The sequence below is a fragment of the Astyanax mexicanus genome, chromosome 5 (assembly GCF_023375975.1).
Source record: "Astyanax mexicanus isolate ESR-SI-001 chromosome 5, AstMex3_surface, whole genome shotgun sequence".
In the NCBI taxonomy this organism is placed as follows: Eukaryota; Metazoa; Chordata; class Actinopteri; order Characiformes; family Acestrorhamphidae; genus Astyanax; species Astyanax mexicanus.
Genome location: NC_064412.1, coordinates 49,821,106 through 49,832,974, shown reverse-complemented (window position 1 = coordinate 49,832,974; position 11,869 = coordinate 49,821,106). Strand labels below are relative to the sequence as shown.

Genomic DNA, 11,869 nt, shown 5'->3' with positions numbered 1-11,869 from the left:
TCTTATTTTTCTGTGATAGAGTGATCGGAACACATACATGTTTGTCACAAAAAACAGTCATAAAATTTGGTTCTTTCATAAATTTATTATGGGTCTGCTGAAAATGTCACCAAATCTGCTGGGTCAAAAATATACATACAGCAACATTAGTATTTGGTTACATGTCCCTTGGCCATTTTCACGGCAACTAGGCGCTTTTGGTAGCCATCCACAAGCTCCTGGCAAGCTTCAGGTCGAATGTTTGACCACTCTTCTTGACAGAATTGGTGCAGTTCAGCTAAATGTGATGGTTTTCTTGCATGAACCCGTTTCTTTAGCACTGTCCACATGTTCTCAATGGGGTTTAAGTCAGGACTTTGGGAAGGCCATTCTAAAACCTTAATTCTAGCCTGGTTTAGCCATTCCTTTACCACTTTTGATGTGTGTTTTGGGTCATTGTCTTGTTGGAACACCCAACTGCGCCCAAGACCCAACCTTCGGGCTGATGGTTTTAAGTTTTCCTGCAGAATTTGGAGGTAATCCTCCTTCTTCATTATCCCATTTACTTTCTGCAAAGAACCAGTTCCACTGGCAGCAAAACATCCCCAGAGCATAATACTACCACCACCATGCTTGACAGTAGGCATGGTGTTCCTGGGATTAAAGGCCTCACCTTTTCTCCTCCAAACATATTGCTGGGTGTTGTGGCCAAACAGCTCAATTTTTGTTTCGTCTGACCAGAGAACTTTCCTCCAGAAGGTTTTATCTTTGTCCATGTGATCAGCAGCAAACTTCAGCCGAGTCTTAAGGTGCCTTTTCTGGAGCAAGGGCTTCTTTCTTGCACGGCAGCCTCTCAGTCCATGGCGATGTAAAACACGCTTGACTGTGGAGACTGACACCTGTGTTCCATCAGCTTCCAAATCCTTGCAGACCTGCTTCTTGGTGATTCTTGGTTGACTCTTGACCATCCTGACCAATCTCCTCTCGGCAGCATGTGATAGCTTGCGTTTTCTTCCTGATCGTGGCAGTGACACAACTGTTCCATGCACTTTATACTTGCGTATAATTGTCTGCACAGTTGCTCTTGGGACCTGTAGCTGCTTTGAAATGGCTCCAAGTGACTTCCCTGACTTGTTCAAGTCAATAATTCGCTTTTTCAGATCCACACTGAGTTCCTTTGACTTTCCCATTGTAGCTTTTGTAGCTGAGTCTAATCACTGGGTCAAATGAGCCCTATTTAAATGGGCTCATGAGAAGTCAACAGCTGTAGTCAATCAGAATCACTTACAAGAAGTGAAGAGGCCATGACATGAAGCTAATTTGATTGACACAACTCGCTACATCACCAAAATTGACAAATTTTGTTGCTGTATGTATATTTTTGACCCAGCAGATTTGGTGACATTTTCAGCAGACCCATAATAAATTTATGAAAGAACCAAATTTTATGACTGTTTTTTGTGACAAACATGTATGTGTTCCGATCACTCTATCACAGAAAAATAAGAGTTGTAGAACTTATTGAAAACTCAAGACAGCCATAACATTATGTTTTTTTACAAGTGTATGTAAACTTTTGACCACAACTGTATATATATATATATATATATATATATATATATATATAGTAATCATTCTGAATAGATGTATAATTAAATTGTAGTATATACTGTATATACAGGTGCATAAAAAAAACATAGAATATCATTGAAAAGTTACTTTATTTCAGTAATACAGTTCAAAATGTAAAACTCATATACTATATAGATGTATTACTCACAGATCAATTTATTTTAAGTGTTTATTTATTTTATTGTTAATAATTATGGCTTACAGCCAATGAAAACCCAAAAATCAATGTCTCAGAAAATTTGAATATATTATATTATATAAGACCAATTGGTACTTTTGGCAGTGTGGGCAGTGTTCCAAGTCCTGCTGGAAAATGAAATCTGCATCTCTATAAAAGTTGTCAGCAGAGGGAAGAAGAATGACGTGCTGTAAGATTGTCTGGGAAAACAAAACTGCACTGACTTTAGACTTGATAATAAAACACAGTGGATCAACACCAGCAGATGACATGTCTCTACAAACCATCACTGATTGGTGGAAACTTCACACTAGACCTCAAGCAGTTTGGACTGTGTGTCTCTCCACTTATCCTCCAGACTCTGCTCCCTTGATTTACAAATAATATATAAAATTTACTGATGATCAGTGATGGTTTGATGGAGAGACATGTCATTTGCTGGTGTTGATCCACTGTGATTTATTATCAAGTCACTTCATGCTTCCTTCTGCTGACAACTTTTACAGAGATGCGGATTTCATTTTCCAGCAGGATACACTGCCAAAAGTACCAATTGGTCTTATATTACATTTAAAAAATTCTGAGACGGATTTTTGGGTTTTCATTGTATGTAAGCCATAATCATCCACAATAAAATAAGTTGCTACAGTTAGAGCTTGTCTAGTCCTTGTAGAGAAGTACTGCCAAAAGAATATGACCATCTGGAGTAGATAAACAAGCATGGACCTGTTGGCCCAATGCCTAATGCCAGGTTTGGGCTATAAAGAGATATAAAGCCCTGCATCTGTATTCTCTGGATCTTCATTCTGAAGATCTGAAGTGCTGTCTTGGGATCTCTTTTCATGCTAATTGCAACCAAATTCTCACAATAACGATCATTTAAAAGTCTTCCCTAGTCTATAGTGACAGTTTCTACTACAAAAGCAGGATAAACTATTTTATTATACCCTTGATCATGTAAATAAAAAACACTGAATGATCAGGTGTTCCAATATTTTTGTTCATACAGAATAGCTGTTAGTAACTAGTAACTATAAAACAATGTTTTATAGTTTAATAGGATGACTGAAAACACGAGGATAAAGATTTAAACATGAAATTGCAGAAAATAAATGAGAATAAGTTGTTAGTTTATTGTGAGTGCCGCTGATTATAAACACAAACAGCAGCAGAAAACTGAAAGCAGCAGAACGGCGAGGCCGATGCTGTGGAATTTTCTGCTCCCAATTAACCTTCAAGCTCATCAGTCACAATCAATAGCGAGCGCAGACTGTTTTTAATGGAGAAGTGGTAATTATCAGCCTGTAATCATCTGCTTAATGAAACAATGCTCCAATACGCCCGCAGCTAAAACAGGGGGAAAAAGTTAATTGAGTTCTATTTTCTGAGACCGGCGTTTTCTCCTGGTGGCCGGCGTCCCGGAGCGTCTTACTGGCTGCGGCCGCAGGGCCGGCCCGGTGGTCCCCGGTGACGTGTTGCGTGCTGGTTTTAGAGGACACGCTTTCTCATATATCCTTAAAACAGCATGAGCTCCAGTCTCTGACACTGGATTTGCTTTTGTGAGTATCCTTGACCTTTAACCTCATCTATTAAACATGGAAATGTAGCCTCAGTTGGGGAATAGCGGATTTAGCTTAGTGCACAAAGGTGCCAAAAACTCTACAACCCTTATAAAAACCCTTATAATAAAAAAAATAATAATAAAAAAAAAAAAATGAAGAAATAATTCTGAATGTTTTTACTGATTTGGTCACCACCCCTGAAATTAGTGAGCATGACTTCATTTTTAACACTGATTTTTAAGATCACACGATGCTGACTTCCTACTAGTGTGCTGATAAGGGCTGTGCAAAACGTAAAGTTTTAGAATTTGATTCAATTAATGAAAAATAAATCTGAATATGAAATTAGCTTATTATTAGACAGCTCATCTTTTGTGGAACATTAGCTGTTTTTGAGCTGCTTGTTCAGTAGCTCTTGGTCCATTTCAGGGACTACAATTGTTGAATGACCTATTATCATCACTCTTGTTTTCTTTTGATTGAGTCTCTTTATGTTTATATATATAAAAAAAAAACGCTTAATTGTATTTTAATAATGCTTTGCTGGTCATGTCCCATGCATCCGCTTAGCCTTTACCACAAGCTAGTGTTAGCTTGTGCTAAATAGAAAAAGCTAAGCTTAACTGCAATAGAAACACAAAACTCATTATTTGAAAGTACTAACATCTTACATCTGCAGACTGGCTATGGATAGTAGGTACAGATCCCTCACTCCGACGAAGTCTGGTTTTCAAACAAAATGGCAAAATGGAAACATAGAAACGTTTTTACTGATTAGATCAAGTGGTTGGGTCTCTATTGGGGGGGGTTAAAGGGTGAGGGGAGGTGCCAGAGTGATTTTATGCATGCTTTCGTACTGTGACATCAGAAAAAGGGAGAGATCCAAACGGCTCATAGACGCATAATGATCCCTGACGCCAAACTCTTTCAGCAGATTCACAGAAAACAGATGGAAGGAAGGATGGATGAATAGATGAAAATCTATTTAGGCTTGATACATTTTAGAAAAAGTTCTGAAAATACTTACAATTAACAACACTGACGTTTTCCTCATTTATTTATTTGAAATTAAATACCATTTGGACCAAGAAAACAAGTGGGACAATAACCAATAACCAATAAAATCCAAAAAACAGGAAGCTGGCAGCTGAAAACCACACAGGCTAGAAAAGTCGGAGAAACTTCGTAACATTTGGAAAACGAATGCGTAATGTTCAATCGATCATGAAGGCACTATTGAGTGGAGCTAATGTCACGTAGATGTGGAGAAATGGAGTCCAGATGACGTCCAGTGGCTCTCCCAGTATGGTCCTTATGTTCTCCTCTTTCCCAGAATCCTCTTTGAGTGGCTCACAGACACTGTCCATCCAAAACCAGTGACTTTTATTTTGAAGAAGAAGAAGATTGTCCAGTGGAATTGATTGGAACCACCAAACATCTGCAATAACATCTTTAGCTTTTCTGCAAATCAGGTGGAGCTCTTGCAGACAGAGCTGAGCAATATGACAAAATTTTCTTATATCATGACTACAGGTGTGAATCCTAAGGTATCTCACAATACGATATTAGCGCGACATCGCCCACGATACTGTGATTCTGTGATACTCGATATACCTTTTTCTACGATACTTCACGGCATCTGTTTAACAGAAGAGGGTAAAATACTCCTAAATAAACAAATGCCAGGAATTATGGGTTTATTGGTGTCAGTTTCTCACAATTTGACAATATTTTTTTTTGTTAACCCTTTTCATTTGATTACAGCACCACCATGTGGAGTAATGAAGCAGTAACTTTAGTAAGGTAAATGGGGGGGGGCAGGTCTTAGGGTGTTTATAGCACCTATGTTTTAATAAAATATCAATATTTTAGAACACCACATATTGGTAATTTATCGCAACTGAAAACTATACAATATGTGGCAATATTAATATTTTGTCCAAAACCTATTGGTTATTTGTTATCATTTTAATACAGACAGTGTAATTAATCCTGTTTATTTGAATTGAAAGGGCATCGTGTAAAAAATTACTAATTTAACTGAGTTTATCTTTTCTGTTTTTATAATCTTTTTATTGTTTTATTTATTTGATTTTTATGTATTTATTTTTGATTCTTATGTTTTTTTATATATATATTTTTTTATTTTTATGTTCTTAGTTCCTTATTATTATTATTATTATTTTTCTTCATTTTATATTTTAGAATTCTTTACTTTTTATGTGTCCATTTTTTTTTGGTCTTTTTTATTTTCCTTTTTTTTTATATGTACTCACGAGTAAAAATAAAAGCTTGATTGATTGATCGATTGATTGATTCACAAAAAGAATTACAGAAAATTCCTTTTATTAAAAAATATTGTGATACAATAATTTTACCATATCGCCCAACTCTGCTTGCAGAATCCTTGAACATCTGTTCTAAGAATAAAGGCAGTTATGTTTTAATGTTCCACATCAGGAGGAAATGGACTGTCCTCCTGAAATGGACTGTAGCTCATCTTAGTGGTCCAGCAGAATCTTCTGCATGTAGAATCTTAAAAAAAAACTATGATAAAAATAAAAAAAATAAAAACACATACAAATAAAACTCAAACCAACAGATTTACTGTATGAGTTTTGAAGGGTAATAATTCCCCTAATAGTTTTTTTTCTTTTTTTCCTCACATATCTGTAGTCTCTGAACTCGCTAAATGCTAATGATCAACTTCTTCTACAGCTTTATCTCACCCTCTAACCAACCGATTGGTCCGATTACGTAAAATAGTGTGTGTAAATACAGTATGTACACGTCCGAATGATCTATGAGTTCTATCTGACCACCTTTCCTCCGGGCTATAATATATATTTTTTTTAATTTAATTTTAATTGTTTTTTTTTACTAAAGTCTGCAGTCTGTAAACACTGTACATGACATACTATTATATAAAAAAAATACACAATACAGAAAAAAATAAGAATGCCCGAAACACTTAAATCAAGAAGGTGCCTTAAAATATTACCCCCTCCCAAAAAACAAAAATTCCCTCAAAACCCAAAAAACCCATAACTAAAAAACACAGTAGTCCCCTTTTCACCCTGTTTTCTCCTTTTTGAAAATTATATTTTAATTCATTATGTGTTTCACATGTCAAAAAAATTTAATCAAAACTTTAAACAAAGAAATGTAGCTGTGTGATATTTTATTTCTAGCTGTCATATCAGAATAACAAAATGAGTTAAATTGGAAAAGTTATGACTTAAGATATGTCCAACTTTTTGTCTAAATCGACTATAAAATTTCAGTCTTGATCTTTTTTTAATATACCTGTTTGACCATGTGGTAAATCTAAACCAGCTGTCATATTAGAATAAAGAAATGGATTTGAGAGGATGAAATCATAAATCCTGATATGTAAAAATAATTTTAACAAATGTGAAAAAAATAAAATAACTGATTAACATTCATGTTTAAGAGTGTAATAGATTGTTTCTGACTGTTGTTTCAGATTAAAAAAAAAAATATTTAGACAGTACAAAATTATCTTATGATGTGTCCCATAATTTGTTTTATAGAAAATCTAAATCAACTGCAAAAAAATTATATATATATTGTTTTGTTTAACTGTGTGATTTATTTCTACCAGTTGTAATGTTAGAGAAATAAAGAAATATTATAAACTCAACATAAAATGGGTCATTTTAATATTATCAACCAAGTAATAAATTTGACAAAACTATAACTTATAATGTGTCTTTTTTTTTGGAATGTCTAAATCAATTTTGATTATAATTATCTTCATACTTTTGTTTTATTTACCCATGAAATAGTTTTTCTTTTAAGTTTAAATCAAGTGCAAAGAACTAAAAAAAAGAAATAAAGAATAAAGGAATGAATTACATCAACATTTGACAACATTTGTGTGTGTTTTTGGAATAAATGATAGACTTTTTTTTCAAACAATCCAGTATTATTATTTAATTATTCTGTATTATTATTATTATTATTTTAAGTCTAAATTAACTGCAGAAATAAAACAGTCCCCTAGCTGAGCAAAAAAAAAAAGTTCAACAGGATAAAATTATAATTCATGATGTGTAGGTCATATTTTATTATTTTCTTTGCTTAAATCTTTTAAAAATGAGCTAAAACATGGGATAAATAGGACAAAATTATAACTCACCATGTAATTAATATCCAACATGTTTTACCTTTTTTTTAAGTCATAGTATTAAAATAGATAATTTTAATACTTTTTTAATAGTTTATATTAATATTTTGTTTATCCATGTGATAAATTGTGATAAAAGAAAGAACGTGAATAGACATAACAAAATTATATATATATATATATAAATCTGTCATTTTTTTATACTTTTGGTTTGTTTAACTGTATGATGGGTTAAATCATGGGACAAAATTATAACTCATGATAAAAATAAAAATGCAATTTTAATACTTTTATTTTGTTTAACTGTTGTATCAGAATAAAATAAGAAAGTGTTTGGACAGAGTGTGAGCTGAAAATTCCTCCTGTAGTAGAGTTCCTGTAGTTGCCATAAATGATGGGACACATGTTCTCAGTAAAAACCTTTCTCTCTCTCTTTTTAGTTCTAACCAGTGTATATACAGCAGGTAGCCACTGGCTCACACAGATCAGCCAGCCTCTCTCCTGCCACAGCTGCACATCCACACGTTTACAGTCATCCAGAGGTGACAGAGTGATGGCCACGCCCCCGGAAGCTGCTCTTCAGTTGTCCGTGTGTGTTCATGTTTGTGTTAAAGTGTGTGAGCTCTTTTTTAGTTGACCTTTGGGTAAATCTTCTCGTAGAAGAAGTTCTGAGCGAGTACGTACAGCTCTCCGTCCTTCTCTCTGACCCCGTGAGCTCGCACGAACTGGAACTGCTCCAGAGCGAACTCGTAAAACTCGTTCTCCATCTTCCATATGTCCGACTGCTGCAGCTTAGTGGTGGACTCTTTAGTGGGAGGCTTCTTCTCACTCGTCTTCCTCAGGTGGGACTTCTTACCTGAGAAGTGAAAGAAACATAAAAATAGTTAACATTTAATAGATAGATAAATAAATAACCCACCCACTCACTCGGACTCTCCCCATCACAATGACCCTGACACTAGAAGGGTCTGAACACAGGCTTCACACATGCTTTATCCAATAGAATTCCATGATTTTTCCACAACTTTTTCATGAGTGGTCTGAGTGTGTGGGCTCAGTGTGGCTGAGTGGTCCGAGTGTGTGGTCAGTGCGTGGCTGAGTGGTCTGAGTGTGTGGTCAGTGCGTGGCTGAGTGGTCTGAGTGTGTGGGCTGAGTGGTCTGAGTGTGTGGTCAGTGTGTGGCTGAGTGTGTGGGCTGAGTGGTCTGAGTGTGTGGTCAGTGTGTGGTCTGAGTGTGTGGTCAGTGTGTGGCTGAGTGGTCTGAGTGTGTGGGCTGAGTGGTCTGAGTGTGTGGTCAGTGTGTGGCTGAGTGGTCTGAGTGTGTGGGCTGAGTGGTCTGAGTGTGTGGTCAGTGTGTGGCTGAGTGTGTGGTCAGTGTGTGGTCTGAGTGTGTGGTCAGTGTGTGGCTGAGTGGTCTGAGTGTGTGGGCTGAGTGGTCTGAGTGTGTGGTCTGAGTGGTCTGAGTGTGTGGGCTGAGTGGTCTGAGTGTGTGGTCAGTGTGTGGGCTGAGTGTGTGGTCAGTGTGTGGCTGAGTGTGTGGTCAGTGTGTGGCTGAGTGTGTGGTCAGTGTGTGGCTGAGTGTTGTCAGTGTGTGGTCAGTGTGTGGCTGAGTGTGTGGCTGAGTGTGTGGTCAATGTTTTGGCTGAGTTTTCTTAGTGTGTGGTCAGTGTGTGGCTAAGTGTGCTGAGTGTGTGGTCAGTGTGTGGCTGAGTGTATGGTCAGTGTGTGTCTGAGTGTTCTGAGTTTGAGGCTGAGTGTGTGGCTGAGTGTTATGAGTGTGTGTGGCCGAGTGTTCTGAGTGTGTGGCTGAGTGTGTGGTCAGTGTGTGCGGTACCTGTGCGGTAGAGTTCAGTAGCTCCTCTGAAGAAGCGTGGCAGCGCCGCCTCCAGCATCATTATAAAATCCTCCAGCTCCTCCGTCACGCCCACCAGCAGATACTCATTCACCAGGTTATACTTAGCCTGCTCCAGAGCCCAGCGACTGCCCACGTTCCTGCACACACACACACACACACACACACACACACAACCACACACACACACACACACTTACTTTCCATTTAACATTACTCATATAAGATCAAACTGTAATGCACAGTGATACAACAGTGCAAACTTCCAGTGCATTTACACACATCACACTGACATGCCGTAAGTCATGGGAGGTGACTCACCAGCACTCGGAATAATGGCCGCAGAAAAACGGGATCTGCAGCCAGAGTTTCTCAGGAGCGCAGTCAGATCCTCCTGACGATACACACTCATCAAACGTCTGAAACACGGAGGAAAAACATCCATTTACACCAAATAAACAGGTGAACACACACATGAAATTGTGAAAGCACATTTAAAGGCATTTAACAGAGCATCATTGGACTGATTGTCATTGGACTGATTGTCATTTTAATAAATTGCACTTGATCTAGGCCATCCATCGTAAGCAGTGGTAAACAAGAAACCTAAACCATCGGTGGTCGGGACAAAATATCGTGGTAAACGCATCAATCCTGTCTTTGCTGCTGGTGTGATGATCTGGAAATGCACTGACCTTAACCCCTAGTAGTGATATGAGGGAAACAGTTTCTCATATTAGCTCAGTGAAATGTGCAGTACATTCTGCTTTGTGGCATCATTGCAGGGCTTTCAAACTGGCATTTTTCAGCAAGATAATGCTCGCCCACACACAGCAAGTGATTCCCAGTAATGTCTTCACCAGATAGCAACACATGAACATTTATGGAAGCAGCCGGGTCACAGCTGCAGCAACCTACGAGTGTAGAGCAGGATCTACAGGCCCAGCTGTAGCAAAATCTCATCTCATCTAGTATTCAGAACAGTGGCGCAATGAGGGGGTATGCAGCGTATGCGAAGCATAGGGGCGCTGCACTAGAGGGGGCACCAAATCGATGCTGGAAAATTATTTTTAGTCGGCATTTTCTGTAAGAGCTGTTTGTTCATGTATGATAATACACAGGGGCGTCGCCTGGCCTGGGCTTCCAAAGCTTTAGCCCCCAAAAAAATTCCAGTAGCCCCGAATCATTTCACTCAGCTCAGCTGTATTATTTGTAAGGAGACGCGGCCGCTGTCCGCTGTGAATAGAAAATCTATTGGAGACATTTACAGAGCCAGTTCAAGGATAAAGTTCCACCTTTCAGGAGAAACAGCCAATCAGCTTGCTGAATTTGCGGAGCGCCGATAGTATGTTTGCATACACCTCAAAAAGTATGTAGTTGCACCCCTGATCCAGAATAAAGGCACCAGAAGATTTACTAAATTATACATTTAATTACAGAACAGTTTTCCCCAATAAACGTATACTTTCTCACTAAGACTGTAATCACTCTAATATATCATCATAATGGAGCCCCTAAGGTGACATCACATAAAAAATGTAATTATGTGTGGCCATGACTTATTAAGTCATTGGAATAAGATCCTAAGCCGTGGCCACGACGTATTAAGGCATGGGAATAAGATCCTAAGGCATGGCAACGACTTACTAAGGCATGGGAATGGGAACCTTATGCATGGGATCCAGAAAATTAGAATGTGGTAACGAGATAATTAAAGCATGGCCACGACTTATTAATGCATGGGAATGAGTTATTTAAATCGCAGCCATTAAAGTGTGACCACAAGATCCTTTTGTTTCACAGCTAATAAAGCGAGCAGCTCTCAGGGGTTGTGCACAATGTGACTGCCTGCATCTGAGCCAATCAGCTTTTAGTATGAGAATTAAGTGTAATTCACTACAAGAAATATAAAAAATATCACCATAATTCATTCCAAGATTAAAATAAAAAGAAACCAGTACACTCCCTATTTTCTTACTAAAGATTATCCTTGCATTGGAGCTTATCTTGTTCCCATGCCCTTAATAAGTAGAGGCCACACCTTAGGATCTCATTGCCACGCCTTAATAAGTAGTGGCCACGCATCATTATTTCTTTTTTGTAACATGATGTTACCTTAGGTGATTCAGTACATTCAGTACATTCCAACAACCCCCACCTACTCACCTTTTTGTCCCCCTGCTTTCTCCGTCTCAGGCCGGGCCTGTAGTCGTCTCCAAAGCGCAGGAAGTAGTAATAAGACACTAGCCGCTCAATAGGGTCACGCACCACATTAATATAGATGGGCTTCCCCCTCACACCAAACCTGCAGCAAAACAAAGGTTGTTGACAGAAGAGATTTAAAGGGTTTAACTCTATTACGTTTAAAATAATAAAACTTTTTTCTTATATAAAAATGTATATTGCACATTTTAAAGACCATTTATGTACCCTGGTGATGTACAGCTTTCATAGAAGTATAAACAAAGGTGACACAATTACAGTCTGAAATGTTGGGGTCACTTATTATAGTGTTTG

The 11,869-nt window shown here is 37.8% G+C and overlaps 1 protein-coding gene across 1 annotated transcript in view; it reads right to left on the bottom strand.

Moving 5' to 3' along the window:
• Nucleotides 1-7,775: 7,775 nt before the first annotated feature.
• The window catches only part of hs2st1b (heparan sulfate 2-O-sulfotransferase 1b), a 113,411-nt gene continuing 109,317 nt past the window's right edge, over nt 7,776-11,869 (bottom strand). The window contains exons 4-7 of the mRNA XM_049479321.1: nt 11,519-11,657; nt 9,674-9,771; nt 9,335-9,492; nt 7,776-8,357 (exon numbers count right to left, since the gene is read on the bottom strand). Coding sequence (XP_049335278.1) covers nt 8,131-8,357; nt 9,335-9,492; nt 9,674-9,771; nt 11,519-11,657 — 622 coding nt within the window. The 3' untranslated portion in view covers nt 7,776-8,130. The remainder of the gene's footprint in view (nt 8,358-9,334; nt 9,493-9,673; nt 9,772-11,518; nt 11,658-11,869) is intronic.